Genomic DNA, 27,966 nt, shown 5'->3' with positions numbered 1-27,966 from the left:
TATTTTTTTAAATAGTCTAGTACATTCAAATTCATTTAGACTAGAATACAGTAATTCAAAATATTTTTGGCGAGTTCAAATTTTTAAAAACCATTTTCACCATTAAACACTCCGAACAACTGGCCGTGAAAATTAACTTAAAAGATAATGGAACAAATCCAAGCAAAAATTTCATTTTTGACAAAAAGCAAACGTTGACACAGATTTTAGTGGTTTTAACAGTGCTGCATTTGAACAGAATAGATGAACCCACAGAAGTGAAAAAACATTAAAAACAAACCACAGGCATCCACATGTTTAAGACTGTCATACAAGGGATTGTCTGCCCAGATGTTCCATTTTTATGCTTTTTAGAGATTTAACTAGTGGTACACTACGAGTGTAGTGGTGCCGTTTTCCAGTCACCAGCTAACACTGTATGGCAACTCATTTCCATGCCTTGATTTTTTTTTTAAAAAGTGTCCCTTCCTGGAAATTTTATAGACCTGTACAGATTCTATAATATGCAAACAACCCACTGGCAAGTTCAGATGAAATATTAAATAGTACCTTGAAAAACATCTCTATTGTACTAGTCTATTGTTTGAAGACAGGCAATACCCAGAACAAAATCTGAAAAAGGCAACATGTTTGTTTTGTTTTTAGTTTTTAAAATACTGACATGAAAAACTGAGTAAATTAGAAAAAAGGATCAAGTCAATCTTAATATAAGACATTGATAATGTAGTGGGACAGATACAATAACTGGACGAACAGCATTACAGGGAGGCGTCTACATCTAGATATTTAATGCACGTGTTCTACAATCATGCCTTGCTACATTTTGTTTTCCTGTACAGAAAATAGCAATATGCTAAGACCAGTTTTGCTCTTCTTAAGGTCCCAAATTGATGAGAGATATTGTATCAAGTTCTTCAGGCTTTCTTCACTAGAAGGCCATGTGTGTGAGGAACCAGTAACCATAAAATACTCTAAGTTATCAGCAATTGCAATATACCAGTTTTGGCTGGGATTCTGAAGGAGCCTAAGGGAGTTAGACATACAACGCCCACTCAAAGCCCAGGGTTGCTGGTACCCAACTCCACGGAGATCCTTTTGATATCCCAGCCTTAATGTTTCAGCACCAATATATATTAACTCTTCTGGACAATTACTGATGCTTCCTCATTGTAATTTGGATACTGGAATATTTAATAGTTGGCCACCTTCATTGATACTGCCAAGTTTTGAAAAGTCTGCTCTCATCAATTCAACTGTCTCTATAGATGGCATGTGGGGAGGGGCTTTAAAATGTTTGACTGGTATTAACTACTTGTCTGAAACACTTTGCTTCTTTCACTGATAAGCCATACTAAGGGCTTGTCTACATGGTGTGGTAATGTGGACTACAGGGGTATGCTGCACATTAATTAGTTGATACAGACCCTGCTGGTGTGCACTAAAGGCTCCCTGGTGCACTTTAATGTAGTGCTATTTGAAACAGTATTATGTTAAAGTGCATTAGGGAGCCTTTCATGTGCAGCATCTGGGTCCATATGGACCAATTAACATGTAGCATGTTAGTGCACTTTACGAATCACACCCTGTAATCTGCATTATTCCACCATGTAGACAAGCCCTGAGTAACTAAATGTACTATAGTGAGCAGCATGTTTTCACGTTCAAGCTTGGCAGAACCACGTTTTGAAATTACAAGTTTTTAAAAATTATGAGTTACAACCACACTTGTAATAAAACTTTTGGAAGAGGTATAATGTTTGCTTGTCAGTACAGTATGTGGAATGTAAGTTTCTTGCAAGAGTTTGCAATATGAATAACTGCATAGGTGACTGTTGTGTTTTCATTTCAATAAATGTACTTTTAAAATTTACAAAAAACAATTTAAAATTTCTATAAAAGTCATTATGCCAAGATGTGTGGTAAAACTAGATCTATCCCTCCATGATTTATGTTTATTAAATGGCTAGTGAAAAAACAGTAGAAACCAATTTTAAAACAAAAGAAGTTACATCTTTGCTATTGCACTGACTTTCACAATTTGAATCACTAATTTAGAAAAATTCATATAGTAAAAACTGTAAAATTAATCTGGAATACAAAAATTCTGGTTAGTAAACATCAAGAACCCAGTTCTACTAGTGTGGAATGGACTATCAGTACTGTACTTTAGTGCCTTGATTATTTACAGTACTTGCTGTATGAAGGGCAATTCCAGGACACATTATTTAACATCTGTTCACAGTAAATGTATTCAGAGAACTATCTACGTCAGTGCAGTTTTTCCTGTGCAATTTTTCAATTCCCCAGAATTCCTTACATCAAATAATACTGTTATGGAGGCCTAGTGCCGATTTTTTTTTTTAAATCATAAGTGACGGATAATGTCTGCAGGGCTTCTGTAAAGGTACTTCCAAATGGCATAGTAATGAACTGCAGCTGCAGTAGCTACAAACATGTGCCAGATGGCATGGGCAAATGGAATGATTCCATCACTCTTGAAGAACACCACTCCCATGCAATAAATTAAGCCTCCCCAGGCAACTTCTTGAAGTCCATCGGTGTTGTTCTGTTAATTAACAAGGAGAGACAAAAAAAAGTTAGTCTTCAAAAATTAAAACTGGAACAGAGAGTTAGTAAGTCTCCAGGCCTTGTTATTGGGGCGGGGATAGGGGATGGGACGGATGACTTATTTAATGACATTTAAAAGGCCAAACAAGATTATTCTGAGACATCACTTTGGAGTACATAGTATATGGATCCTAATTGTGGGTGAGTTTCTAAACCTTTTCACGTGACAGCTAATATGAACAGAACAAACAGGACAGCCAATCCTAAATGCTTACAGTTCAGGTTGGAGTTTCAGACTCAGCTTGTTTGAACACTGGCCTGGTGTTGTGATCATTATAAGATGTTACGCCACATGTGTAAAGTTAGAATGTCACTGTTTCTGCTGTTATAATTTTGTTTCAGATTCATCACTTCACCGTTCTAGCAGTTTGAGCAACAAGCTGTAATGTACTTAAATATTTACAATATAATGGCTATTCTTGATTGTGTGTGGGGTGACGTGTTTCACAGGTTACTCTTATCAAAGCAATATCAGGTGACATGATCAGAGTTGAGCAGGTCTGACATTCTACCCAGCTGAGAGTGGAGTACACACATGGGAGACCACAAACACACAAGAATGGATGTAAAGGGCAAAAAACAGAGGGAAGGAGTAACTTATTTCTAGAAACCACCCCAAAATTTACAAGACAGCTAGTGAATAAGCCAAACAGGACTACAGGGAGTCTTATGTCACACTGCTAAATTAAAAGCTTCCTTCTGAATTTCCAAGGGACAAGGAAGCAATCATTAAATGGAGTCATAAATATTACAATTCAAACACATTGCTTTGAAATACATGATGTTTGGATATATGGAACTGAAATGCACTACTTGATTCATTCTGGCTCTAGTGAAATAGAAGTACCATCCCTACATGATTCTTTTAAGCTTTTTTTTTTTATTATTATATTATATTATTATTATTATTAAAGAAACTGAATCTACATAATGGATGGAATTTCATTGGCTTATAGCTTAAGGACCAATCAACCCAAACAGATGGCTAAATACTTTCAGTGCTTCTACAACTAGCATTTATAACAGTGTGTTGAACTGAAATTAACAGCTATACAGACAAAAATGGAACTTCACTGGAGCTCCCTTTTAAACTAAACTACTTTTAAAAGGAAAGGTATTTATTACATTAACAGCATATTCATTTATTACATTAAGAGCATATTCCTTACCATGGATATCACTACCAGAGCAGGAGAAAATCCCATTGCTAAATAGAAAAGGAGTTCGACAATCTTATACCTAAAGGAATAATTTAAGGAAAGGTACAAGATGAATTTTTAATGCACATTTAATATTTCCTTAAAAGACAAAACAGCTAATGTATGACTTTTTAAACTAACAGATGCCCATCAGCCACCTAAAGACTTTGTATACAGACAGATCTACAGATAGATCACATTGAGGTTTTATTTACATAATTAGAGAAATATCTGCCCTCTGTTAAGGGAAAGAGGATGACAGTATGCTATAAACATTGCCTACACACTTTCGATATATGGCTAAATATATCAATTTTTCTCCATACTTTTGAGATGTACCTGTAACTACCACTTTGAGCCTCCCACCAAGTGGGTCAATGCATATGGTTTCAACCCTTCTTTCTTACTAGGTTGGGAAAGACTTATGAAGATTAGTCGCTTGCTCCTCGGGAATGGGGTATGCGATGAGAGGCAGTCATACAGGCTCAAGGAAACAGTAGTGTAAACTAAATAGACTCAGCTCTCCCAATAGCTCAACAGGGGCATTGTAGACATTTCCTGGGTTAGTAACTTCTCCATGTGCAACTTGCACTGTAATCCTATAAGGGATATTGTATCAATTAACTAGCATAGTAGAATATGGAAGCAATGAAGACATCTTGATTGTCTAGACATTTCCCTCAACTCCCACCAACAGATTTAATAGGACAGTAAAGATCAACTACTGAATGAAGTCAATAAAGATACTCCTCCTCTCCTTGCCTACTTTCCATCAGCTGGGTCTTAGTTTTCCACAGAAGACATAGAAGAGCATTTATAAATTTGTTCTAAATGTGAGATATACAAGTTACTGTAAATTTGTATGTGATAAAGTGGGTGCAAATATCTGTTCAGAAGATATAAGCTTGCATCCTTCTATTTATGTATTTCTGCTATTTTGAAGTTCTTAAGTCAATATGCAAGACAAGCTGACATTTTATTATAGGAGTATTTATAAAGCAGCAAGTTCAAATGCAGTTTACAGTTTAATGCAAATTAGAATTCTTACTTTTCATGGTAGAGAAATACATAAATGGTTCCTCCAGCTGCCATTAGCCAGATAAACCAACGCATATGAGATGCCAGAGGTCCAAGCTCACGAAGATTTAACCTGAAAACGTGAAGATTACAATAGACAACAGAAGTGATGACTGAATGGAACTTATTGACATACAAAGATTTTTACTCTTTTAAAACAATATGGGCTACACTTTGTTTAGAAAACAGGAAGAGGAAATAATCTTGCAACTTCTTGGAGAGGTAAGAAAATTTATTTGGGAACCTAAACTAAGTAGTGTCTAGGTGTGCTGGGACAGATGTGAGGAAGAGAGAGCGCTTTTTTCTATTTCAAATCCCTTTCTACCATCCCTTCTTAGGGATAATGTTCAGAGTATTTTCAATAACAAGTTGAAGTATAGTATTTTGCTTATGACAGTAGAATAGAGAAAAAGACAACTGCAGTACTTGGATAATTTAGCAATTGCTCATTCGAAAGGGGTATCACTGTCCGCTAGCTCCCTTTCTTCTTCAGTCCAAATTTTAAAACTCAAGGTAAAAATGAGGGGCCCTGTTACATTCCTTACATAACCTGATGTCCCACTGCAGTCAGTTTGAATTTTGGATAAGCAGGAATGCAGGTTAAGGCCCATAATTTCTAGTCATGTAGCTCAGAATTCATTCAACAATATAAAGAAAGTAACATCCGAAGAAGTGGGATGTAGCCCACGAAAGCTTATGCTCAAATAAATCTGTTAGTCTCTAAGGTGCCACAAGTACTCCTGTTCTTTTTGCGGATACAGACTAACACGGCTGCTACTCTAAAAACAGTTTGTTCTTCTTGTAATACAAAAGAGGGAGGAGGCAGCAGAGTTAAATCCCAAGGGATTAGGCCATATTCCATTTCCCAGTTCAATAATGTTGTCAATCAACTACTTCCCAACACCTTTACAAAAGTTATTTGGAAATCATATTGATAATACAGCGTAGGACGTTTTAATCCCTTGAAAATATACATTTGATTTCTTACCATGGTGCATATGATGCTGCAATAAAGACATAGATCACCATTCTGTCACACATGTGAAAACAATGCTCCATTGTCCTAACAAAGAAAAAACAAGCTGCTAAAATACAAGTTTGGGAAAAACGTCACAATGCCTCTCTGTCAAGAAAAAGCATTAGATCTTTTTGTGTTCAACGTGAAAATGTCTCACTTTTAAATGCTTTCATGTACAATAGTAAAGCTTCTTGGTCTTTGAGACACTAGAGTAGGGACCAAGTGCTCAGGTCTGGCTCTGTGCTCCCTCATTTCAGGGCTGGCTATGCCTTCAGCCTGCAGCAGCCTCCAGGATGATCTACGTTGGGCCAGCTGGCTCAGGCAACCCAGAGCGCAGCAGTGCTCCTGTCATGTCTTTTCCCCAGCCATGACCCCATGCTAGGGCAAGATAGCATGGAGTTGCTACACAAGCTCTACACTACCCAATGACAGGCACTATGCAGGGGGAATCCTTAAAGAAGCTGTTTAAGACAGCTTTGTGACTCCAGAGGAATCATGGCAGGAATTCTGCTATTGGAGACTAACTTTGAAACAGAACCTTCGTCTGGTCAACTGCGTATTAGATTGTGAGACACTTAAGTTCTGTGTCTAGCTCAGTGTATGGTAGAATGCAAAACATCCAGCCAACAATCACATTTCTATATTGAGATCAAACCCACCTCACTTTTAATCTAGCAATTTTCTTCTACAGAATAATGTTGAGTTGCTCGTGACATCCATTAACTGCAACAGTTAATGCCAGCATAAATTGTGTGGTTTTGTTGTGTTGCTCTGTCCTGTACATGTATAGTGAAAGTGATTCAGAGCCTTGTGATGGAAGGAAGTATAGGCTATTATTTTAATAAAGAAGTAATCAGGAACATGCTAGTGATTCATTACGTTCTGCCTATAGAAAGTGATCAGAAATAATGGTAGGTGTAAGATTAGCAGAAGACCAATTTATTTTTGGTTCAGTGTCCTATTGAGTTTTGTCTTCATAGAAGTCAACTCATATTTGAATATGCCATGCAGGCACATAGAAATGTGACCCAAAGCTACACTTTGTGCAGTATTATATGTTCTTTAAATAATGTATCTAGTTTTCTCTGGAGTAATTCTTCCCAACAAACAGAGTATAGTGTTACTTTAGTAACCCAACCTTGCAAGCCAAAGGTCTGCAGTGACAGAATGAAGATTTCCTGGAGAATCTATTACACAGCACACAAGGTACCCCTCTTAATGCTCTGCAAAAGCAGAAAGAAAGTGTTCCTTGATCTGCTTACTCAGGGTAATTGAATCTGACCACTTCAGAAGCAGCATGAAAAACATTACAAATGGTGAGTTCTCTGTGGATACCTTAAGTGACTCTTTTTCCAGGAAACAATGTGAAACACCGTTGAAACAATGAAGAGTGCACAGAGGCCCATGCCATACATCCATGCGGTTATCTTTTCCCATCGATCATCAGAGAGCCGGTGGAGGAGGGCACTACCCACAATGGCTGGAAAAATGAGGAACTAAGGAAATAATAAGAACACAGATGTTATTCTCTATCCCCAGCCAGTGTGTAGAATCATCCACCCATTCCTGAACTATGGATTTCTCTGGTCACAATACACAAGCAACAGCAACAGACAATATGCTAAGTGTGTGCCTGTCCATCTTCCCACAACCTCTTTTCACAGAGTAAAATAAGACCTAATTAGCTGTTTGTGTTGCACAGACTGATGGCAGCTCCCTAAAAAGGGCACAAAACCGAATATCACTGATGTCTAAATATTTCACGGGTTACTACTAGTAGGTTTATATATCAATTCTACCTCTTCCTCACATTAGTGTTTGAAGAGGCTAATGATTAATCCCAGTCACAAAGCACCAGGGAAACAGACACTCAGCACAGCTCTTCACTTAGTAAGCTACTTAAAATACAAAGATTTTGAAGGAGATCTTCGGTCTTCACAACTGCTTTGCCAAGCCCAAACTAAATTTCAGGTTAAAACCTGATATGGTATTTTTACCTAGCTGGAAGTAATGCAAACTGAAGGCCAACTTCTTCCTTCACGGTGCCCACTGGAGGCTAAGAGAGAGTCCCACCCTATGCATGCATCCATGAGCAAAAGTTCTCTTTTTAGTATAACGACTGAGCAAGAGAAATCTTTAAAGAAAACTAAAGCCTCAATTCAGAAAAACACTAAAGCAAGTGTTTTAGCCTCATTGAAGTCAACAGAATTTAGACAAGTGCTTTGCTGAACGGAGGATTCAAGCACTGACTGTATTGGCATAGTTAAAGTAGTACAACACCCCCCTCGTGTGATGAAGATTTATACGGGTATAAATGCTTTTATACCAGTATAACTTATTCCTGAAGGAAATGGGAATAATCTATACTAGTATAAGGCACCTTTATTTTGGTATAATTGGGTCCACATTGGAGGTTGTACCCAGCATAACTATTTCACTAAAATCCCACTCCCCAAAGCAAAATTGTTATAGTGATTACACACAGATTTTTGTGAGAGGCCTAAATAAGAGCAGGAGGAAATTCTCATGTATGTACTGAGCATTTAAAAGGAGTTTTTCTGTACTCTTGATAACAGAACAAGGATCGGTTAAGGCCACTGCAGAGTAACATTTAGAAAAATAATCCTCAATTCACAATACAAAATATAACCTATATCACTTTTAGGCTTGAAGGAGCATTCTGCATACTTGAGTTATCTTTAAGTCTTAGTAGTACAAATATGCTACATGAAATCCTAAAAAGAGTGGTTGTGCGTATTTTATATAATTATAGTGAAGAAAATTTAAAATGTGCTACTTCGGTTTAGATTTTAATATGTGGCAGTTCAAAGATCTTTATCACCTATTTTTTGTATGCATGTCTGGCAAATCAGTAACAGTGATAAAAAGGTGCTCAGATGAGGTCTGTTTAGGTCAAGGGGTAGGCAACCTATGGCACGTGTGCCAAAGGCGGCACGCGAGCTGATTTTCAGTGGCACTCACACTGCCCGGGTCCTGGCCACCAGTCCGGGGGGCTCCGCATTTTAATTTAATTTTAAATGAAGCTTCTTAAACATTTTAAAAACCTTATTTACTTTACATACAACAATAGTTTAGTTATATATTATAGACTTATAGAAAGAGACCTTCTAAAAATGTTAAAATGTATTACTGGCACGTGAAACCTTAAATTAGAGAGTGAATAAATGAAGACTCGGCACACCACTTCTGAAAGGTTGCTGACCCCTGGTTTAGGTCATAAGAAACATTTCAAGCTGCCCCCTTCAAACTACAGAAAGTATACATCTGTACATATTTTGAACATAGTTTTCTGTAACCAAAAGTAGTATTCTACTGGTCCTCACTATAGATTTTTCAGGCTTTATTGAAAAAATGAAATATTAATTTAACCAATGAAATTATTGGTACAGCCCAAAGTGGAAAAAACACACGTCTTTTATGATAAACACTGCATCCTGGAATTTGACAATGATTCACCTTTTAAAAAGTCTGTAATGCAAGACAGAATTACAGGTTGCAAAGTTCTTCCTTGATTATAGATATACTGTACTTTATCCACATGCAAAACTCCCTGTAGCATAAATGGAAATCCTGAGCATGGCTACAATAGAGATCATTCAAGAAAAGTCTGCACTGTGGATTGAAAAACAAACAGTTTGTAACTTGAAGACCAGAGTTCACAAACCAATTTAAAAAGCACAGAACTGGTGCCTGGTTTTTTTTGTTAAAAAAATAAAAAGAAGAAGAGATAAATGCATGTACTGATCCTTAAACACACACACAGAATGCAACAATTGCATTTCTATGATGCCTTTGCCTTCCATTCACAGACCTCAAGGCCCTTTTACAAAGATTAGAATATATAAACTAACTGCATAACTGTAAAAATATGCTGAGTACTACACTGTTAGTACCACAGCAAATGAACCAATGTACAAGACATGTTTACCTTTTAATTTGAAGTTCACACTGAATACAATTTAGTCTTCTCCATCCTCAGATTTAACGGAATACACATAAACCCAAAGATACTTGAGCCTAGAGGTATATTACTCATAAGACAACTTAAGCACTGGTGGTCACCATTAAAAAGTAAACTTTTATACAATTAAGAAACAGTGCATTTAAGATACCAGATATTTTTGACAAGGTGGGGTCTAACTTTTATAAAGACCACTGTAGTTCAAGTTATAGCAGGGTGAAGCAAATCAGTTTGTTTTACCATCTCTTCCTTCATGCCTTTAAAGGATGAATACAGATACAAATCAATACAGCGCTGCAAGCTATCAAATGTAATTTATTTCTGCCATTTTCCTGGCTTTTATTCTGAGCTCCAAATAAAAAAAATTCCATTCCTGCTATGGAAGAATTACACACACTACATTTCTCTTTTCTTTTAAGTGGTCCATTTGGAAAATAGCATGCCTTGCCTATATCCCATCAAGTGCATCATGAGAACAGTTAACTAAACAAAAGGTGTTTTATTACTTCCAGGGTGTTTGCTTTCAATCTAGCCATTTTATGTCAGACCAGAAGTGAAATTCTGCTGTCTGCTTACCTACTGGCAAACAGAATTCTCTACTACACTAATTACACTGGACACAATATAGGTTCTAATAAAAATAAGATGTATATAAAAATGGATTTCTCATCCACCTTTTAAAAAGCAAGATATAGCTTTAGTCTTAGAGCAGTGATAAGCAATACAAGTTTTCCACTCAAACTTTTCATAGATACAAAGATTTCCAGGTCAGAAGGGACCATCTAGAATACAGGCTATACAACTTCCCCAAAATAATTCCTGGAGCAGATCTTTTAGAAATTTAAAACTTCAAAAATTATACAACAAATACAGTATCAGTTCTCAAAAGGGGAAAGTCCTGATAGCACCTTTAGGATTGATATTTACTAACAAACCGAGGGAATGGATCTATTTTGACAGAATCATAAAAATGCTGAGTCATCACAATATAATGTAACAGTGCTAAACTGCCAGACAGTGTCCTGTTCTTGGTATTCAAATTTGCTGAAATTTACACTCTGTTCATTGTGTAAGCAAAACTATATTAACAGGAGAGACTGTACCAAGGTGCTAATTCTGTGTGCCAAATCCACTACTTTATAAATAGCCCAACTGAAACAAAAGCCAGCATTAAAATAAAGTAAAATCAATTTAGAAAGTATTCCATTTCATAGTTCAAGGTTAGCAATTACTTTGAGCACCTTCGCCAAAGCATACTTGCTAAATTAGAGGAAGTGAGCAGTGAGCTTTGGAGAGGCAAGGGAGGTGGGGAGGCGGGGTCAGGGAAGTGACAGTATTTTAGAGGAGATGTAGCAGAATTGCTGCCTAGTTCTTTCAATTTTACTAAGATATTTTAGAATAAATTGGAGAACCTCGTCTGATAGAGTCATTTGCTTTACTTTCTATTAAGGAAAGGACAGGAAGGAGTTAAGATGCATTAACAGTTTATGCAGCTTATTTTTATGGGCTGGGATTATCAAATGAGCCTGTTGAATGAGGAGCTGAATGTCCATTGAAACTGGCTGGGATTTAAGCACCTAACTCTGTTAGACCCTTGGAAAAATCCTAATCATTCAGTTATGAGAAAGTTGCAGTCACTGCTGGTAGGAATATCTGCTGAAGGAACTGAAAGGTGGCAAATACACTGGGGAAAGTCAATAGCACTTCCCTATTGCTACACATAACAGCAACTTTAATTAGGGCCCACAGCAGAATGAATGATGCAGAAACCATAAGCCCTAAAGCTGGTTGGAGAAGTTTTGATGGAATCATATGCCATTGTAACATGCAGAGCTGTTGAAATCTTGGCACTCTGTGAAATCCTGTCATGTCCCTGGAATTTCCTTTTGGAAGAAAACCAGAAGAAAATGTTTAACAGTGTCAGAACATTCTGTCTGGACATTTTCAGAATAAAACATTTTGATTTTTTGTTTTGAAACCAACTTTCCATTTGGAAGTTTTAAAAATTTGTACCATCTCTCATAAGAATGCAAAATAAGACGGTCACAATCAAAATGAAATGTTTCAATTTTGTTCAAACAAAACGTTTCAACTGACCTGAAACAATATTTGTAGAAGTTTCTTTCTTACAGCTTCAAATTTTTCAGTTTTTGTTTAAATTTGGAACGAAGCCAAATTAAAAAAAAACAAACAAACAAAAAAACCATCACTAGAAATCCTTCGTGAAACATAATTGCATCCTTCACACAATTCTAATAAGCTTCTTGCAGCACAAAATGAAACCCACAGAACCCTTATATTGCAACACCAACGTGCTGTTTGCTGTCAAACTATAGCAGACCAGTATAAACTTCCCATCAATTTTCTCAGTTTACTAGGGTGGTATAGACACTACTTTGCCTCAACTTGTTCCACATTTCACACTGTTTACGTAGCACCATTTTGGTCTTTGAACAGTAGCTACACCAGTTAGATCGCTTTGGCTTATGCACAAAGTTAAGGCAAGTTGTGCGTTACGTTACTACTCTTTTTGTTGCACAGGCCACAGCAACACAATGTAAAGTTATTCTCTTGCATAAGTTTTCCATGGGAAAGGTAAAAGTGTGCAAAACCCCAATTCTTGCTCTGTGTATGGAGACAAGTGGAAAGACTATGTAAAGCAGGTAGCACCATGTGGAACCCGAGTATTCACAGGGAAGCATGCAGCAGTCCCAGCCTCAACACTGAAGATCTTGAGGCATTCAGTTCGATTGCCTGTCCCTGTACATGGCTTTCAGAGAGGACTTCTCCACTGGCAGTATAGGATGATCATTGGCCATGCCACATGGTTTCCCACATGGTTTCCCTCTGTACTCCCTAACATTGGCTGGAGAGAAACAGGGCCCTCTCTCCATCAGAGCTGACAAGCTCTCCACTGCTCCCTTTTGGGAATACTTGCAGTCCTTTGCTCCCTGCTGCATGATGCAGCATTGGGGCATATAGACCATGACTCATATTTTGAAATACAGAAAGAAGAGAGCCCCTTATATGAAAACAAGCGGGAAGGGACTTTTAAAATTGTTGCAAATACAAGTTGTTTACATTTTGCTCGTTTTAGTTTACTATAGTATAGCATATGCTCTCTACACAGGTATAAAAACCCTGTATTTTGGATAATTTCAGATTGACCCCTCCACTCCCATATCAAATGGAGTTTACAGCAACTTAACTGTAAACTTCTCCCAACTTCACTCATACGCACTGTTTCTTTCCTGTTCCTGCAGCTACAAAAAGAGCAGTCTTGAGTGTCGCTACATTCATCCGCTAGCTGCCCTTCCTGCATCTCACAGTTCGTGCACTCAACTGTAGGAGTGGCAGATCCAAATTCAAGTCCCTGCTCCAAATCAAAGAGTGAGTGGATTTGAACCTGGGCCTCCCACATCCCGGATGAGTGTACTAACCACTGGACTAGAGGATCAAAAAGCATTCCACCACCACCAGGTTGAACAGCAATCAAGTTCCCTGGTAAATGTAGCCTGAACATTTATTTTTTTTTGCCAAAACTATTTGCCAAATCAGTGTCAAATTCACAAATAGTTTTAGTTGACCTGAGACTGCATTTTTAGGTGAATAAACTAGTCACTCAAAAATGTTTTGTCCATGGGGAACATATAGATATTTATAGTTAGATACTTAGAGTTTACATTCACCTTAATTGTTAGTGTCTTTAAAAATGTCTAGACTTCTCTCTAAGCAATTTAGAAAGAGAAGCTTTATCATAGCAAAGCTGTTCCATTTTATTTTTATCCTAAATGTAGCCTATGCCGCAGCCTTGTATTTAAAGGCTCAAAAGTTTTTAAACTGTTAAATCTTCCTTGTTCTTCCTGTACTGAAAAATAATCAGTCTAAAAGGATTATAGTAATCATTAGCTATAGAGATCCATTTTCATGATGCTTTAGTCACCCTTTGATTGGGCAGAATGAAAATAGATGGGTCAAAACCTTTAACCTGCAGGACTTTTCCAAAATATGACTCCTTGGATCCTTCTGCGCTCCCGGAACATGTGTTTATGATCACTGCTTGTATTTACTACTACTTTCTAGTAATAGTATACCATCAGATTGATTTTAGAAGTTGCAAACAAATATATTAAAGAATTCAAAGCTAAAAGAAATTTAGGATTCCAATACCATAAAGGGTTTCACTGAAAGAACTGGTAAAATAATGAATTTACTTACTGCGTGTGTATAACAGTTAGCAGCATGTTCATAGCAAGTGGGTTTGTAGCGGCTGTTTGCTGGAGCTGGGTGGTTCATGAACCTGTTCAGATAATCATGGAATACTTTTAGAAAAAGTTCACACACCACCACACACAGTAGCATCTAACTTAAATCTGTTAACATGTTAAAAATATAAGCAAAGCGATGTTTTTCTTACAGATATTTTAAACAATCTCAAAGGTATAATATACAATTGAAAGCGGACCTAATGAAGAAATTCATTAAATAATGTTTTCTGTGTCCCAGTGTATAGAAGACCAATCCCCTAGACATGGAAGACACTTAATTTAGTAGTAGTTGCATGCAAGATCAGACCTTAGCTTTTCCCATGGCTTGTTCTGTTTTCTTTAAACATACACGAGGTGGCAGCTCTGAGGAATGGCCAGGACTCAAGGGAATACATGTTAAAATAGGAGTAATACTAGGACCAAGATTTCTTTTATCTAAAGTTGTAACCGTTTTCTCTAGTTCTATGTAGATAAAGGAGACTAATCCTTTGGATCATGACAGCTGAGATACTGGTGTTTCTGATCCTCTAAGGGGCCTCAACATTTGCCTCTTGAGTGTGCCTAGTCTTTTAACCTAGTGTTTTTAGCTAAGGTCAAGACTTTGGGTCTGTCATCCAAGTCTAAGACATATTTTTATTTTTTGAATGACTGTTTCACTACGGTCTCTTCCCCAGGCCATATGGACCCATAGTATTCAGAAGATCCTGGAGGAAAATTGGGTTTATTCCAAATTAAGATTAGATTCAGAGGAGAGGGAGCACGGCTGAACTCTCTCAACTTTTCCCATAGACAGGGCCGGCTCCAGGCACCAGCTTACCAAGCAGGTGCTTGGGGCGGCCACTCCGGAGAGGCATGTCCAGCTGTTCGGCGGCAATTCGGCAGACGGTCCCTCACTCCTGCTCGGAGCAAAGGACCTCCCGCCGACTTGCCGCATTTGGCTGCTTGGGGCGGCCAAAACCCTGGAGCCGGCCCTGCCCATAGAGCATGTTACTACAGTAGTAGCTTCAGAAAAGTGAGAGCCAAAGGGGATATCAAAGTTCTCGCTGATCATGAACTACTGTTCATCTAGTTCTGATGAAAAATGTTTCCCCATATTTTTTCCAGTCTAACTTCTAAGCAAAATGTAGCATCAGGACACTAAAATAAATCATTCCCAGCAGGTGTTTAAAAATATGGCAATTTATACCATTTATTAGACAGTCCAGATAACAGATGTTCAACTTGCCCTTCCATGCTGCATTACATGTTTCAGTACCAAGTAATATTTTGCTAGATCTAGAATGAGATGCATTATTTTAAAAGTCAAAAATTTTATATTATAAATGTACACATAGTTTTGAATACCAAAAGTGAGTAGTATTTTTATAGAACTAGAGCTCTATATAGGTATCCTAATAAGACCAATGAACCAATTTCTAAAGACTTTTCCGTTAAGACTATACTCCATCTTCTGCCTGCTTAGGACTGCATTCAGATCACAATGGTTTCAAAGTCAAACATACATCTAGGTCACATTTCAACAAGTTGTGGCAAATATCCTATTGTTTATTTAGAAATTGAAGGATTGCATAGAGCAAGAATAGGTGGTCCTTTTGAAGTGGATGTGCGTATACATCTAAAATAAATAATGCATTTTAATTCTGCTTGAACCAAGAGTCAATCACAAGAGGCTTGTGAATAGAATCGAGAAAACGTAAGAGAATGTTAGAAAAAACTTGCCAGCATAAGCTATACCGGGGTCGGCAACGTTTGGCACGCGGCTCGCCAGGGTAAGCACTCTGGCGGGCCGGGCCAGTTTATTTACCTGCTGACGCGGCAGGTTCGGCCGATCACGGCCCCCACTGGCCGCGGTTCGCCGTCCCGGGCCAATGGGGGCAGCGAGAAGCGGCGCGGGCGAGGGATGTGCTGGCCGCGGCTTGCCGCCGCCCCCATTGGCCCGGGACGGCAAACCGCGGCCAGTGGGGGCTGCGATCGGCCGAACCTACTGCGTCAGCAGGTAAATAAACTGGCCCAGCCCGCCAGGGTGCTTACCCTGGCGAGCCGCGCGCCAAACGTTGCCGACCCCTGAGCTATACTCTTCTGAGAACAGCTGGAAAAACCCTGTGTCACATAAAACTGCAGACACAGGCAACATGACCAGAACCAATATGCAAATATTCCCTGTATCATTCTAAAACCTTTTTTTAAAGCTATACACAAATAGGGAAATTTCATGTTCAAGAAGAAACGTCATACTAACTTACTCTCCCGTTGGTCTATATCCATCTCGTCTTAAACTTACACTAAGTCCCTTGGGACAGGGATCCTCTTTTTGTTCAGTGCCTAGCACAGTGGGGTTCTGGTATGGGGCCCCTAGGCACTACAGTAATACAAAACAATAAGTTAGTAATAATTATTCCAAGTAGATCATTTTGTACCAATAACCAGTAACACCCAAATGGGTTTCTCAGGCTTTCACTGGTACCCAGCAGGGAACAGAATCATGAATGCACAGGCCCCTCCCCCCCACTTCCCAACGGGTACTTATATGTTCAGAGCTCAAAATTGCTTCATAACACAAGTCCTGTTTATAATGCAAGAACTTTGTTTTTCTTGTTAGGTTTCTTAAGTCAAGAGTCCTATTTTAATACCATCCATTTACTGTGCTGTGACGTCAGACCAGGCCAATCTTAGCAGCTGAAGTTGTGGCATTTGGAAGCTAGTTCTTTTGACCAAATATAGAGTCCTATTTGTGAAATAGAAAATAGTGACAAATATTTTGATCTATTCATAACTGACAATCAGTGCAAGTTAACATTGAAACTCTGGGTGCTAATGCTTTTTATTCATGTATACTAAACTGATAAATAAGGAATCCTGCAAAGACTGATAAATTGAGCAGGATATCAAAATAAAACTCCCCTTCTAAACTGGTCCACTAATAGATACAATCTCTACATAAAGTTGCATTTTCTGAGTTCCCTGTAGAGGCATAACGAAATGTAATGATTATTCACACACCAGAGAATACTGAACATTTATGCCTAATTGCAGTGAACTACACTAAATCCTAAAACAATGAAGAATTTAGCAGACTTACATTTGTTCTTAGTCTCTAGAACAACCGTAGGATTGCAATCAGAGGTAAACAGATTTCCAGGACATTTGGAAAATGGAATTAATGCCTGGTTGCCTATCTTTATTTATTCAACAACTGTTAAAGATTATCTGAACGTCGTCTAGAGGGAGCCCAACAGTTCACTCAGTTTTGTTTCCAAGTTGGGAAAATAGATAAAAATAAAGCATCTGTTAGGTTAGCCTCGTGTTCAGAATTAGATTGCTCCTGCACAGTTAAGTGGATTCAAAACCACAGGAGACATCTTTCCATTGATTACGTCTGGGATGATTTTACAAAATTTCTCCATGGACCACAGTGGTACCTTTGAGGCCTTATTATATGTAGAAACAAAAGGAATAATTATATCTTGAGAGTTAACTTTAAAGCTTTGCTTATTTCAGGATTTAGAATGTTAACTACTTCAGTTGTTTTGAACTATTCGTGATTTACAAGAGTTTAAGATGGTTAGTGGGATACCCCATTACAGTACAAGTTTAAATTAAATTATAGTTTTATATCTAAGTGAAAATAAAGAAAATCATCTGCACAGGAAATAGATTCAAAGATTCTAGGACTGGAAGGGACCTTGAGAGGTCATCGAGTCCAGTCCCCTGCCCGCATTGGGTGAATGCATTGCCAGATCCTCTAAGGACTGGATGAACTTAAATGACTTTAATGGGACTGGGTTAGATACAGACTTTCACGAAGGCCCCCATCTCCAAGAGAGTTGGCTGGTATACCATACACTAGTGGAGACTAGACTGGTATTGCTTATACCAGTGGGTAGACAGCTTATAGCAGGAAAAGAGTTCTTTTGTCCGTATAGCTTATACTAGTTTCCCAAATGAAATAAGCTATACCAGCAAAGAACTTTTTTATAAACTGCATCTATACTAATGCTTTCTGCCAGTATAAATGTGTTGTAAAGAATCACACTCCTAACCAACATAATTACACTGGCTAAAAGCCCTGTTGTAGAACTGGCCTCCGAGTTCGGAGATCTTCACAAACATGGAGTCTGTTTCTTTAGACAAGATTCTAGAAGCTTGTTTGAATGTTTCCACTTGGTGGACACACTGACAGCACAGTAGAGAATTTCAGCGCTCTTTAGCAAGAATCTTATTGGAAGAGCAGCATTACTGAGCTACTAAATGGGAACTGAACCCTACCCTTTTTCTACCATAGATGATTGTCTCACAGGATTGTGTTTTTAGGGAGGGGCTCATCCATATAGTGACAGAGATCCTAATTTGTCTACAAATGCTTTGTTTAAACATCAAGGAAAACAAATGAGTTTGGGGATAATAAACATGAGAGCTCCGCTTTGGATCTGGGAAAGGTTCGAAAAATTTGCACTTCTACTGTGCCTTTAATGGGAGGATTTCAAAGTACTGTATCACCTATCAGCTTTAGGTGTGACACCCCCATACCTCCTTTGTGAAAAAAGTTGATACCTCAGTGACACCACAATAATTACTAGGTCACACTGACTCCCATTCTAGATTTCCAAGAAGACCAACATTTACAAGTACATGGGACCCTCGCTAGAACACGCGTCTATATAGCATGTATTTGCATATAACGCGGTCACGCCCATGGATCCCAAATTTAATTAATTTAATTACAATTCATTTTAACGCAGTCCCTGCTATAACATGGTCTCAAATCCCCGTGTTCTAGCAAGGGTCTGGTGTATTTCCTTACAGTTATCAAACTGAATAAAAAAATACTCCAAGAAACACACAAACCAAATGTTAGTGTAAAGCTAATTTGAAGAAAATGGTGAAATAATTTTTTTACAGCACAAGACTAGTGCCTTAGGAGCACTAGGCAAGTTACAGCAACTAGTAGAATTTTGTTTATAAGGAGGAATTGATTGGAAGAGAGAGTCTAGTTTTTTTTATCTAGTATCTAGATTTAATCTTTTTATATCGTACGCAGGTCAGCCACTTCCCTTCATGACAAGAAACTCCTCCAACTCCCAAAGTGCAGTGAAATGTGGACACTTCCTTATTGGGCAACCTTCTGTCTTGTATCCACAAGCATCTATAATTGTACCAAGTACAGGTATACTCCACATTTACAGACTGCATTTCTTAAACAACTAGTTTGTTGGTCCCTTAAGTGGTCATGCAAGACAGGCCATGCTCTATAGCAATTTTATTGCGGCACATATGGCCTTTTTTTTGCCCCTGGGAAGTGCTCATAATTATCCAATCTTGAATGGAGAGTTTGTTGCCATGTCGCAAGTTTCATTATGTGTTGAGAAAGTTCTGCTATTTATTTTGGTTCAGTGTAGGAAGAAACTGGGCCAAAGAGAGAAAAGGTTACTTTTAAAGATTACATACTCATCAAAAACGAACATGTGGTTTTGACATCTACTGTGAAAGATCAGCTCAGACAACTATTCCTGGATGTAAAAGTTAAAACTATACTGTAGCACTGAGACAGATAGAAGAATTGATTTCCTGACCCGATATGCCATGTTAAAGGTGACCTTGAGATGCTTGTTCCTTAAGTCAGTTGGGGCTGGGAACATCACGCACAAGATTGCTCTGCTTCTCCTATGGGAATGCTGCTGCTTTTTGTTCCCTAAAATCATGAATGTTGCAGTGATGAGGATACTGGTTATCTCTAATATTGGGTTAGCAGGAAAATGTGCCACTTAAAAAAAAAAAAAGAAAGAAAAAAAGGTACTGTAGTGGCAAGAGGGATTCAGATTTAAAGAGGGAGAATACATGAAAAAAGTTTATATGCTGTATTCAGACTAAGTTGTATGTTCAAAAGTGAGGGTCGGGAGGTTTGAATCTACAAATTTACACAGTTAGGAGAAAGCTTTCCTAGGCTATATCTACACCGTGCACCTTACAGCACACTAACCGCTCTCTCCTGCCGACAAAATAACTCCCCAACGAGGGGCGGTAGCTTTATCGGCAGGACACCATCTCCCGCCAACATAGCGCTGTCCACCTGTCCATACTGGCGCTTTTCGTCGGCAAAACTGTCAGTCAGGGGCGTGTTTTCCCCCCCCCACCAATGACCCACGAAAGTTTTACTGACAAAAGTGCAGTGTAGACATAGCCTTAAGCTGAACAATTAGACCTCAAAATATAAATAAAAACCTGAAAATAAAAATAATGAATATGCCAGGCAGATGGAAAAAAAAATCACCAAGGAATGCACAGTAACAGCTTAACTAAAACTAACTGGGTTTTCTTGTATCTGTTACACCAAGAGACTCCATAAATGTTTTCCAGTGTAAGACTCTTGAACAGTAAAGATATACTGTTCTTATAGTAGTTCTTTTATTATTAGAGCCAATATAGATAAGATTGTAAAACAGTTTCCTGGATAGGACACTGGGGCTCTGCTTAGGCGCACACACACACACACGGTATCTTGTGTTAAGGTTGTTTTGTTAACTGCAGAGCACAGAAGTCATACACCGAGGGCATGTCTACGCTACAGAACTTTGGTCGATGCAAGCTACGCCAGTGTAAAGCCACTGCAGTTAAGATATGGCTTGTGCATGTGCCTACTGAGTTCCTTGCACCAGCACTGCACATACTCACCAGGAGCGCTTGTGTTGATGCACAATGTGGTGCAGCATGGGTAGATATCCCAATGTGCAACTTGCCATTGTGCAGCCTCTTTGGGGAAATTCAGGCACTGAATGGTTGGGCAGAAATGAGTGACGTAAGGGGGTCTGGGAGTGAAGGGTCAAGTTTTGATCATGCAACTTTCTCCATCCTATTATGCCATTTCTATCCCATAACATTTGTGCCTTTTGTAAAAACCCCTCAAACCCATGCAGTACTAGTCACAGTCCACCAGCTCTGACAGAAGCAGGGAGTCCGCACAGCTCTGCACTACTGTCATAAGCGTTGCAAACACAGAACGCACGATCCTCTGGTGTTTGCAGAGCCACAAAAAGAACCATAGCTGCGAGCAACATGATAATTTCATGGAGGACAGCTTGCTATGGGACTTAGCAAAAACCAATTCAAGGTTGCTGGTGGTGTTCATGAAGCAGCTACAGATGGTTTAGTGTGGCTTCTGGACCTGAGAAACAAGTAGGATTGAATCAGAGGATTGAATCATAATGCAGGTTTGGGATGACAAGTAGAGGCTGCAGAACTTTCGAGTTGTGAAAGGCCACATTCCTGGATCTGTGTGCCGAGCTTACCCCAGCCCTCCAGCACAGGGACACCAGAATGAAAGCTGCACGGTCAGTTGAGAACTGAATGACAATCACACTGGGGAAGCCTGCAATGTTGGATTGCTGCTGATACATGGGAAATCATTTTGGAGTTGGAAAATTCACCATGGGGGGCTGATGTTATTCAAGTGTTCAATTTTGCGATGCTTGTTGTACCTTTATAATTATTACGGTGTTTGTCACTGATCCCATGAGTTCTGTTGCCCTGTACAATAACTAATAGTGGGTGCTTTCAGTTGTGCTAGGCATTATGTTGTGAAATAATAAAAGATACATTATGTTCTCAAAAATAGATTGTATTGGGTACCAAAGCCAGTGCATAGAAATTATATGCAATTAAAAAAAAAACCCCCAAATAATTAGTTCCTTTTAATTTATTTCAAAAACAAACACGGGGAAAGAACATTCAGGTCCATTTCCGCTACACAGACAACAATCATGGCTCCCACAGGTCAGGATGTGAAGCTGTGGTTGTCCTTACTGTCTCCCAGTGTGGAGTGGCAGGGGTAGGGATGCAGCCCTGATGCCATGTGGAACATTGGAGAGTATGGGGGGGGGGGGGAAGTGTACAAGAATTCCATTTTAGCACCTCCCATTGACTGCAAAGGGAGGCAAGTCCAGGCTTGTTGATCCTGCAGGCCCCCAGGGAGTTTGCATCACCTGTGTTTTGTGCTGAAGAAGCCTCATTATGCCCTGGTGCATCTGCCTCTCCTTTTCCTGATGGGCCTTTCTCCTGTCCACCCTTTCCTTCTCCATCGAGTCTCTTCTTTCTCTTCCTTATCTAGCTCAAGCATTCTACAGGTGTGGAGGGGGACCCCTGAAGGCCAAAATGGCAAGAGCTACAGCTAACACACACAGAGGTATCACTGTAATAGTCAAAATGGAAAGTGTACGTTTTGTTCCAGAACTCCCTTCCCTTGCTGCCCTCAGGTTTTAAACAAGACACGCTTATTGACACTGCTCGGGCACAGCCCCACTCTCCAATTCCAGCCATCGTGAGCGTGGGCGGCCAGAGGCAGAGGGAAGAGAAATGAGGAGGGAATTGTTTGGTTGCATGAAACAATACAAGTATAGGGCAATGGCAGTGACTACGGGCACTATTTTCCACAGGCAGTGGTGATTTTAGCTGAACTCTCCTCTGAGGGTAACGAAAAGGCACAGAGAGCACAGCTGCGGCTGGCGACCCGAAACCACCTAGGCCTGTATGTTGCTAGCTGGCAACTGCAATGATGCCTGCCAAAGTCATCACAGAGTGGAGTGGGACTGTGTCCTACCACAGAGGAAGAAATAAGGCGGTCATCCCCAGAAGCCTGCAGGAGAGGATTGCAGAACAGCTCCATGGAAGTGTCGTCGAGATCTTTCAGGACGATTCAAGGACATCCGTGTGTACGTAAACAAACTGCTCCACGGGTCCCCTACCCTCTGCCTATCTCTAGTGGGGAATGAAAAGCTGACCACTCTACCTCTTTTTGTTGTACCACTACTTCTTCTAGTATGAGGAAAATAATAAGTCAATAGACGGGCCTTGCTACATTGGGGTTGGGCACCATCAGTACTTTTAAAGACTGTAATGGGAAATGCATTCACACACTTCCCCTGCAGCAGGCTCCCCTGTGCTTGACGGCCTGGACTGTGGAGGAGTCTCAAACAGGTCCTGTCTTTCAGCATGGCTGGACTCCTCAGTCACATGTTACGTATCCTCCTCCTCCTCCTGGCTGTTCATGCAGAGGTCTGTGTGTCCAGTTCCTTGGAGGTACCCACGGTGCTCTGTGGGGTGCTGGCGGGGTGTCCGCAAAGTATGGCATGCACATCATTTTAAAAGCGACATGTCTGTGGCTCAGCACTGGATCGACTGCCGGCCTCGCAGCATGCCTGCCGTAGTTCCTTCACTGTAATGCAGCTCTGTTGCTGATCCCTGTTGTTCCCCTTCGCCCACATCCCCTATGCAATCTGCTTGCAGACGTCGATGTTTCTATGCCTGCTGTATAACTGTGCCTGCACAGCCTCTTTTCCCCACCATGAGCCCAGGAAATCCATTACCTCCCATCTACTCCAGGCAGCAGCGCATCTAGAGTGTGTAGACAGCATGGTCAGTTGCACCCAAGGGGAAGCTGCTAGCTGTGCTCACCAAGCTGGGCAATCAGGAAAAAGTATTACAAAATGGTGAAGGGTTTTTTAAGGGGGGTGGGGTGGCTTCCGCTCTCTGCCGACCCTTGGGAAGCAGAGTTCACAATTGTGACCAGAGCCGTCAGCATCAGGCATCGCGGGACAGTTGCTGGCGGACTGTTAGGGTTGACATAAGTCACAGTGTCTACACGGACACTGCACGGCTCTCAGTACATTGAGCATAGTTCAGCGCTGTTTGAGAAGACGGTGTAACAGGGTGCTTACATTGGCCAGACACAAAATTTAAACGTAGGCACATGCAACTAGGCAGCTTACGTTGACCTAACTTTGTAGCGCAGACCAAGCCCAAGTCATTCAGGTCCATCAGGTAAACACATGGACTTGAAAAGGAGTTGCAGGAGAGAATTTGTAACATGTTTATATGATCAATACGAACTGCTATTTTAGGGATTTTACAGCCCATTAGGAAAATGACACATAGGGTTCCTGGTTTTCTTGATTTTTTGGTGTACTAGACCTTAGTGTTTATGAAAGTAATGGACTAATAATGCTAATTAGAAACAGACAGTCTGAAGATTGGGCTGGGGAAGCTTCCCCCAGTTAGCTCTGCTGAAGGAAATCAATTTTGACATGAGACTCCCTTAGATCGGTTACCAGTCAATTGTATCAATCAAGGCAATGTGAAAGCATTGCAATATGTATAAAGTACGTTTGAAGGCATCCAAGCTTTAAAATGAAGTATTCATCAAACTAAAATGGCCTTGGACCAAAGGCAAACCAAGTCCTTTACATCTTCAATGCAGAATCCCACATGAGGACAAGCATCTTCATTTTACAGACAGGGAAAGTAATGAACAGGGGGGCAAGTGGCTTGGGCAATTCATACTAACATCTTCATCTTAAGGTTTACACACACACACACACACACACACACACACACACACACACACCTTTAAATCACTTGAATTTTCGGCCTAAAGTATCTGACAGTCTTTTAAATAAAAAGCAGAGTAACCTATTAGATTAATGAAAGGGCAGAACTCGTGAAGTTTTTAATGTAAATTCTTGTTCATTTCCCATCAGACTGCCTTGTACACTGTGTTCTGTATTTCAAATGTGAATTATATAGAATTAAATAGTCCTATGTTAAGGGAAAGATTTTTTTTTTTTTTTTAAACTGTACCATGGACCACAATGAGTTTGGAAGACAGTATGAGGACTGTTGTAGCCAAGACACTATTTCACAATTCAATCTTATTTTTTCTGTAATCAGACCAGTGGCCCATCTAACTGTACACTCAATATTGTGTTGAACACTGGGTTACATCCAAAGCTGTAGTAAGAAACACATCGACAAGAAACCTGCCCATTTTGCCATATATTCTTGACTTCATCTAGTGATCAATGTAAGCTTTGAAACATGAAGTGATAGCACATTCTAGTTCTCATCTTAGCCAAGTAACTCTGTATGATGTTATTCACACAATGGTCCAATTTTGTAATCTTTTAGAGGTAAATATTTTTCAGTATTTAGTTTCATAGACCAAGTTACTTTAAGCCTCCGGTATTTCCTTTCATCCATTTTAAATGTGTTGCCTTTTTGTTTTACTTGGTGCCCTTCTGTTTTTGTATAACTAGAAACCCAAGGAGGAGGTCTGAATGGCCTTATATAAAATAAATAAATCCATGATTGACAGGAGTATAAGAAAATACACTGGCAGGAACAAACCAGCATTAGCAGGGGAATCGATTAAATGGAATTCCACATTTAGATACCAAGGTAATAGTTTTAAGGAACTAAACAGACTAGACAACCCAAGGGGGGGGGGGAGGAAGAGTGATTTCCATTGTTCCATTTTTCTCTAAATAAAGGTACAAATAAAATTAAAAAAAAAAAAAGTCAGTTCTGCATCAAGTTTGATGTTCATAGTCTACCTGGCAGTTATTTCTACTTCCCTCCATCTTTTCCCAGAATAAAGAAAATAAATGAAATCCCTTCACCAAATAAAACCACCACACTGATCACTGTTTGAGATGTTATTGACTACCACACAGAATTATTTTAGAAGCAACAGAATTCAGAATGCTTCAAAACATGTATCAGCACAGAATTAGATTGCTTCCATTTGTCACATTCAACATTAGATATAATAAATAACACCGTTCACAAGTAGTATGAACTCTGAAGCCAACATAACATGGTCATAAAGTCTTCTTGAAATAAGCGAATGCTGAAAGTTAACCCAAGCCCACAATATGCTCACAATCTCCACTATAAAAATAAAGGCCTGCTGTTTTATATTTCCCTATGGCCTAATCTAAAATTCATTACTACATGCGCCTCGATATCCCCAGATTTCTGGAAATTGCAAAGTAAAGGCGTGTTAAGGTGGCAGAGCTCAAAATGAGAAAATAATGGGGCTGGGGCTGGGAAAGACTAGATGACACTCATGTAATGCTGCAGCACATGTCTGAGCTGGGGAGCTTAACAAAACAAGTATATCAAAACAGGCATGGGCAATGTAGACAAGCTCAAATGTAGACAAGCTCTCTCCCCTCATGTCTACTTTAGGTTTGATTTCTTTGATCTTTCAATCTTTGCCTTTTGGTTTACTTGCTCAAAAGTAAAAAGTTATTGTAATTCTGCAAGAGACTGAGACGGTGTACCTCCTTGGGGGGATGGGGGGAATACACCAGAGGTCCTACACACTTGGGAGGCTCACTGTCATTCAAAAGTTTCAGAGTAGCAGCCGTGTTAGTCTGTATCCGCAAAAAGAACAGGAGTACTTGTGGCACCTTAGAGACTAACAAATTTATTAGAGCATAAGCTTTCATGGGCTACAACCCACTTCTTCGGATGCATATAGAGTGAAGAAGTGGGTTGTAGCCCACGAAAGCTTATGCTCTAATAAATTTGTTAGTCTCTAAGGTGCCACAAGTACTCCTGTTCTTTTTGTCATTCAAAACTTCACCTTCATTGTACCTGATGTTAGAATAATGAAGCACCTGAAAACCCAAATACTTATTTAAGTACCCGGGTTCTATTGTTCCTTGAACTGACCCATTTTTGGAAGGGAGGGGACAAGAACAAGGAATGAGGCCAGCATTCTAATTCTGTCTGCTAATGGACATCTAATTGTTGTATGCAGTGTAGTTATACCTGTGCTGGTCCCAGGAAATTACAGACACAATAAGGGTGAGGTAATTTCTTTTATTGGACCAACTTCTGTGGGCGAGAGAGAAGTTTTGGAGCCATGCAGAAGCTCTTCTTCAGGTCTGAGCGACTAGGGTGGCTTAAACACTTCAACATCTGTTGGTGAGAGAGAGAAGTTTTTAAGCCACCCTAGTCGCTCAGACCTGAAGAAGAGCTTCTGCGTGGCTCCAAAATTTGTCTCTCTCACCAACAGACGTTGATCCACTAAAAGATATTACCTCACCCTCCCTGTTTCTCTAAGAGACATCTAAAGAAGCCGGCAGGGATTGAAAATATCCCCATATACTTAAGGCTCCGCAACCACATCAGAGCACAAAAGACCACACTCTTTGCTTGTCCCTTGCCAACCCTTCTCCTCCTACCACGCGTTCTGCATCGTAAAGCAGCCAAAACAAACAGCTAGACATAATAATCCCAAAGCACCCTATACCCTACCGTCCCCACGGCCAGTCGTTCACGAGACCAGATCATTTCTAGGTTGGAAATTCCCCTGCCAGCTGGCGGAGTCCAACCACAGATGAACCTGTGACAAAGCATCCCACCGGATGCGTGACCCTTCACCCACTTAAAAGGGGGGGGGGGGGGGGAGGAGTATCTCATCCCTGCCTGCGATCTATTTCCTTTTTGGAGACACGCTGGCTCCTCATCTCTCCTGCCGGCCGGCACAGCCCAGGGCCCTTTTCCCAGGAGGGAAGGGACTGGCTCCCCAGTGACAGATGCAGCCCATGGGGGGCTGGCGGGGCTTTGCATGCAGCTATGGGGGGGCAGTTCTAGCCCTGGAATTTAAGCCCCTCCAAACACCCCCTGGTCCCCCCCAAAGCCTTCAGTAATGGGCCCCCCGCCCCGCCCATGCTCCAGCATTTGGGGCTGGGGGAGGCAGGTGTCAGACCCCCAGGAGGGGGCGCACAGACCCGAGGAGGGTGGGCTTGGGGGATGCGGGCACCAGCCCCGGGGGCGGCGTGGGGAGCCCCGGGCCCCGCCTGCCGGCTGGGGGAGCCCCCCGGGGATGGGCGCTCGGCCCCTGGCTCACCTCCGCAGCCTCTCCTGGAGCAGCCGCATGGGTCCTGGGCGCCGGGCGGGCGGGGGGTCGGGCCGGGGGGCTGCGGGCGGCTCCTGCGGCGGCGAGGGCCGGGGTCC

The 27,966-nt window shown here is 40.4% G+C and overlaps 1 protein-coding gene across 2 annotated transcripts; it reads right to left on the bottom strand.

Annotated features, from left to right (window-relative positions):
• MMD (monocyte to macrophage differentiation associated) lies at positions 1–27,966 on the bottom strand. 2 transcript variants are annotated; one of them, XM_026654540.2, is made up of 7 exons: positions 27,860–27,966; positions 14,123–14,204; positions 7,258–7,418; positions 5,893–5,967; positions 4,876–4,977; positions 3,798–3,867; positions 1–2,566 (listed from the first exon to the last, which is right to left on the bottom strand). In XM_026654540.2, the coding sequence occupies exons 1-7, from the start codon at positions 27,886–27,888 to the stop codon at positions 2,366–2,368; spliced, it is 720 nt and encodes a 239-aa protein (XP_026510325.1). In that variant the 5' UTR covers positions 27,889–27,966; the 3' UTR covers positions 1–2,365. The 2 variants fall into 2 exon arrangements, with proteins under 2 accessions (XP_026510325.1, XP_024049076.1); XM_024193308.2 differs by lacking the exon at positions 27,860–27,966 and adding an exon at positions 16,454–16,469.

This window comes from Terrapene carolina, unplaced genomic scaffold (genome assembly GCF_002925995.2).
Source record: "Terrapene carolina triunguis isolate 2854851 unplaced genomic scaffold, T_m_triunguis-2.0 Scaffold192, whole genome shotgun sequence".
Taxonomy (NCBI): domain Eukaryota; kingdom Metazoa; phylum Chordata; order Testudines; family Emydidae; genus Terrapene; species Terrapene triunguis.
Note: the sequence above shows the minus strand (reverse complement) of the source record. Positions and strands in the feature narration are given on the sequence as shown.

Coding starts and splice junctions, on each gene's coding strand:
- MMD (XM_026654540.2), bottom strand. CDS start 27,888: ATGCGGCTGCTCCAGGAGAGGCTGCGGAG. Junction 14,205..27,859: donor CTCCAGGAGAGGCTGCGGAG/GTGAGCCAGGGG, acceptor TTATCTGAACAG/GTTCATGAACCACCCAGCTC. Junction 7,419..14,122: donor CTAACTGTTATACACACGCA/GTAAGTAAATTC, acceptor TTATTTCCTTAG/TTCCTCATTTTTCCAGCCAT.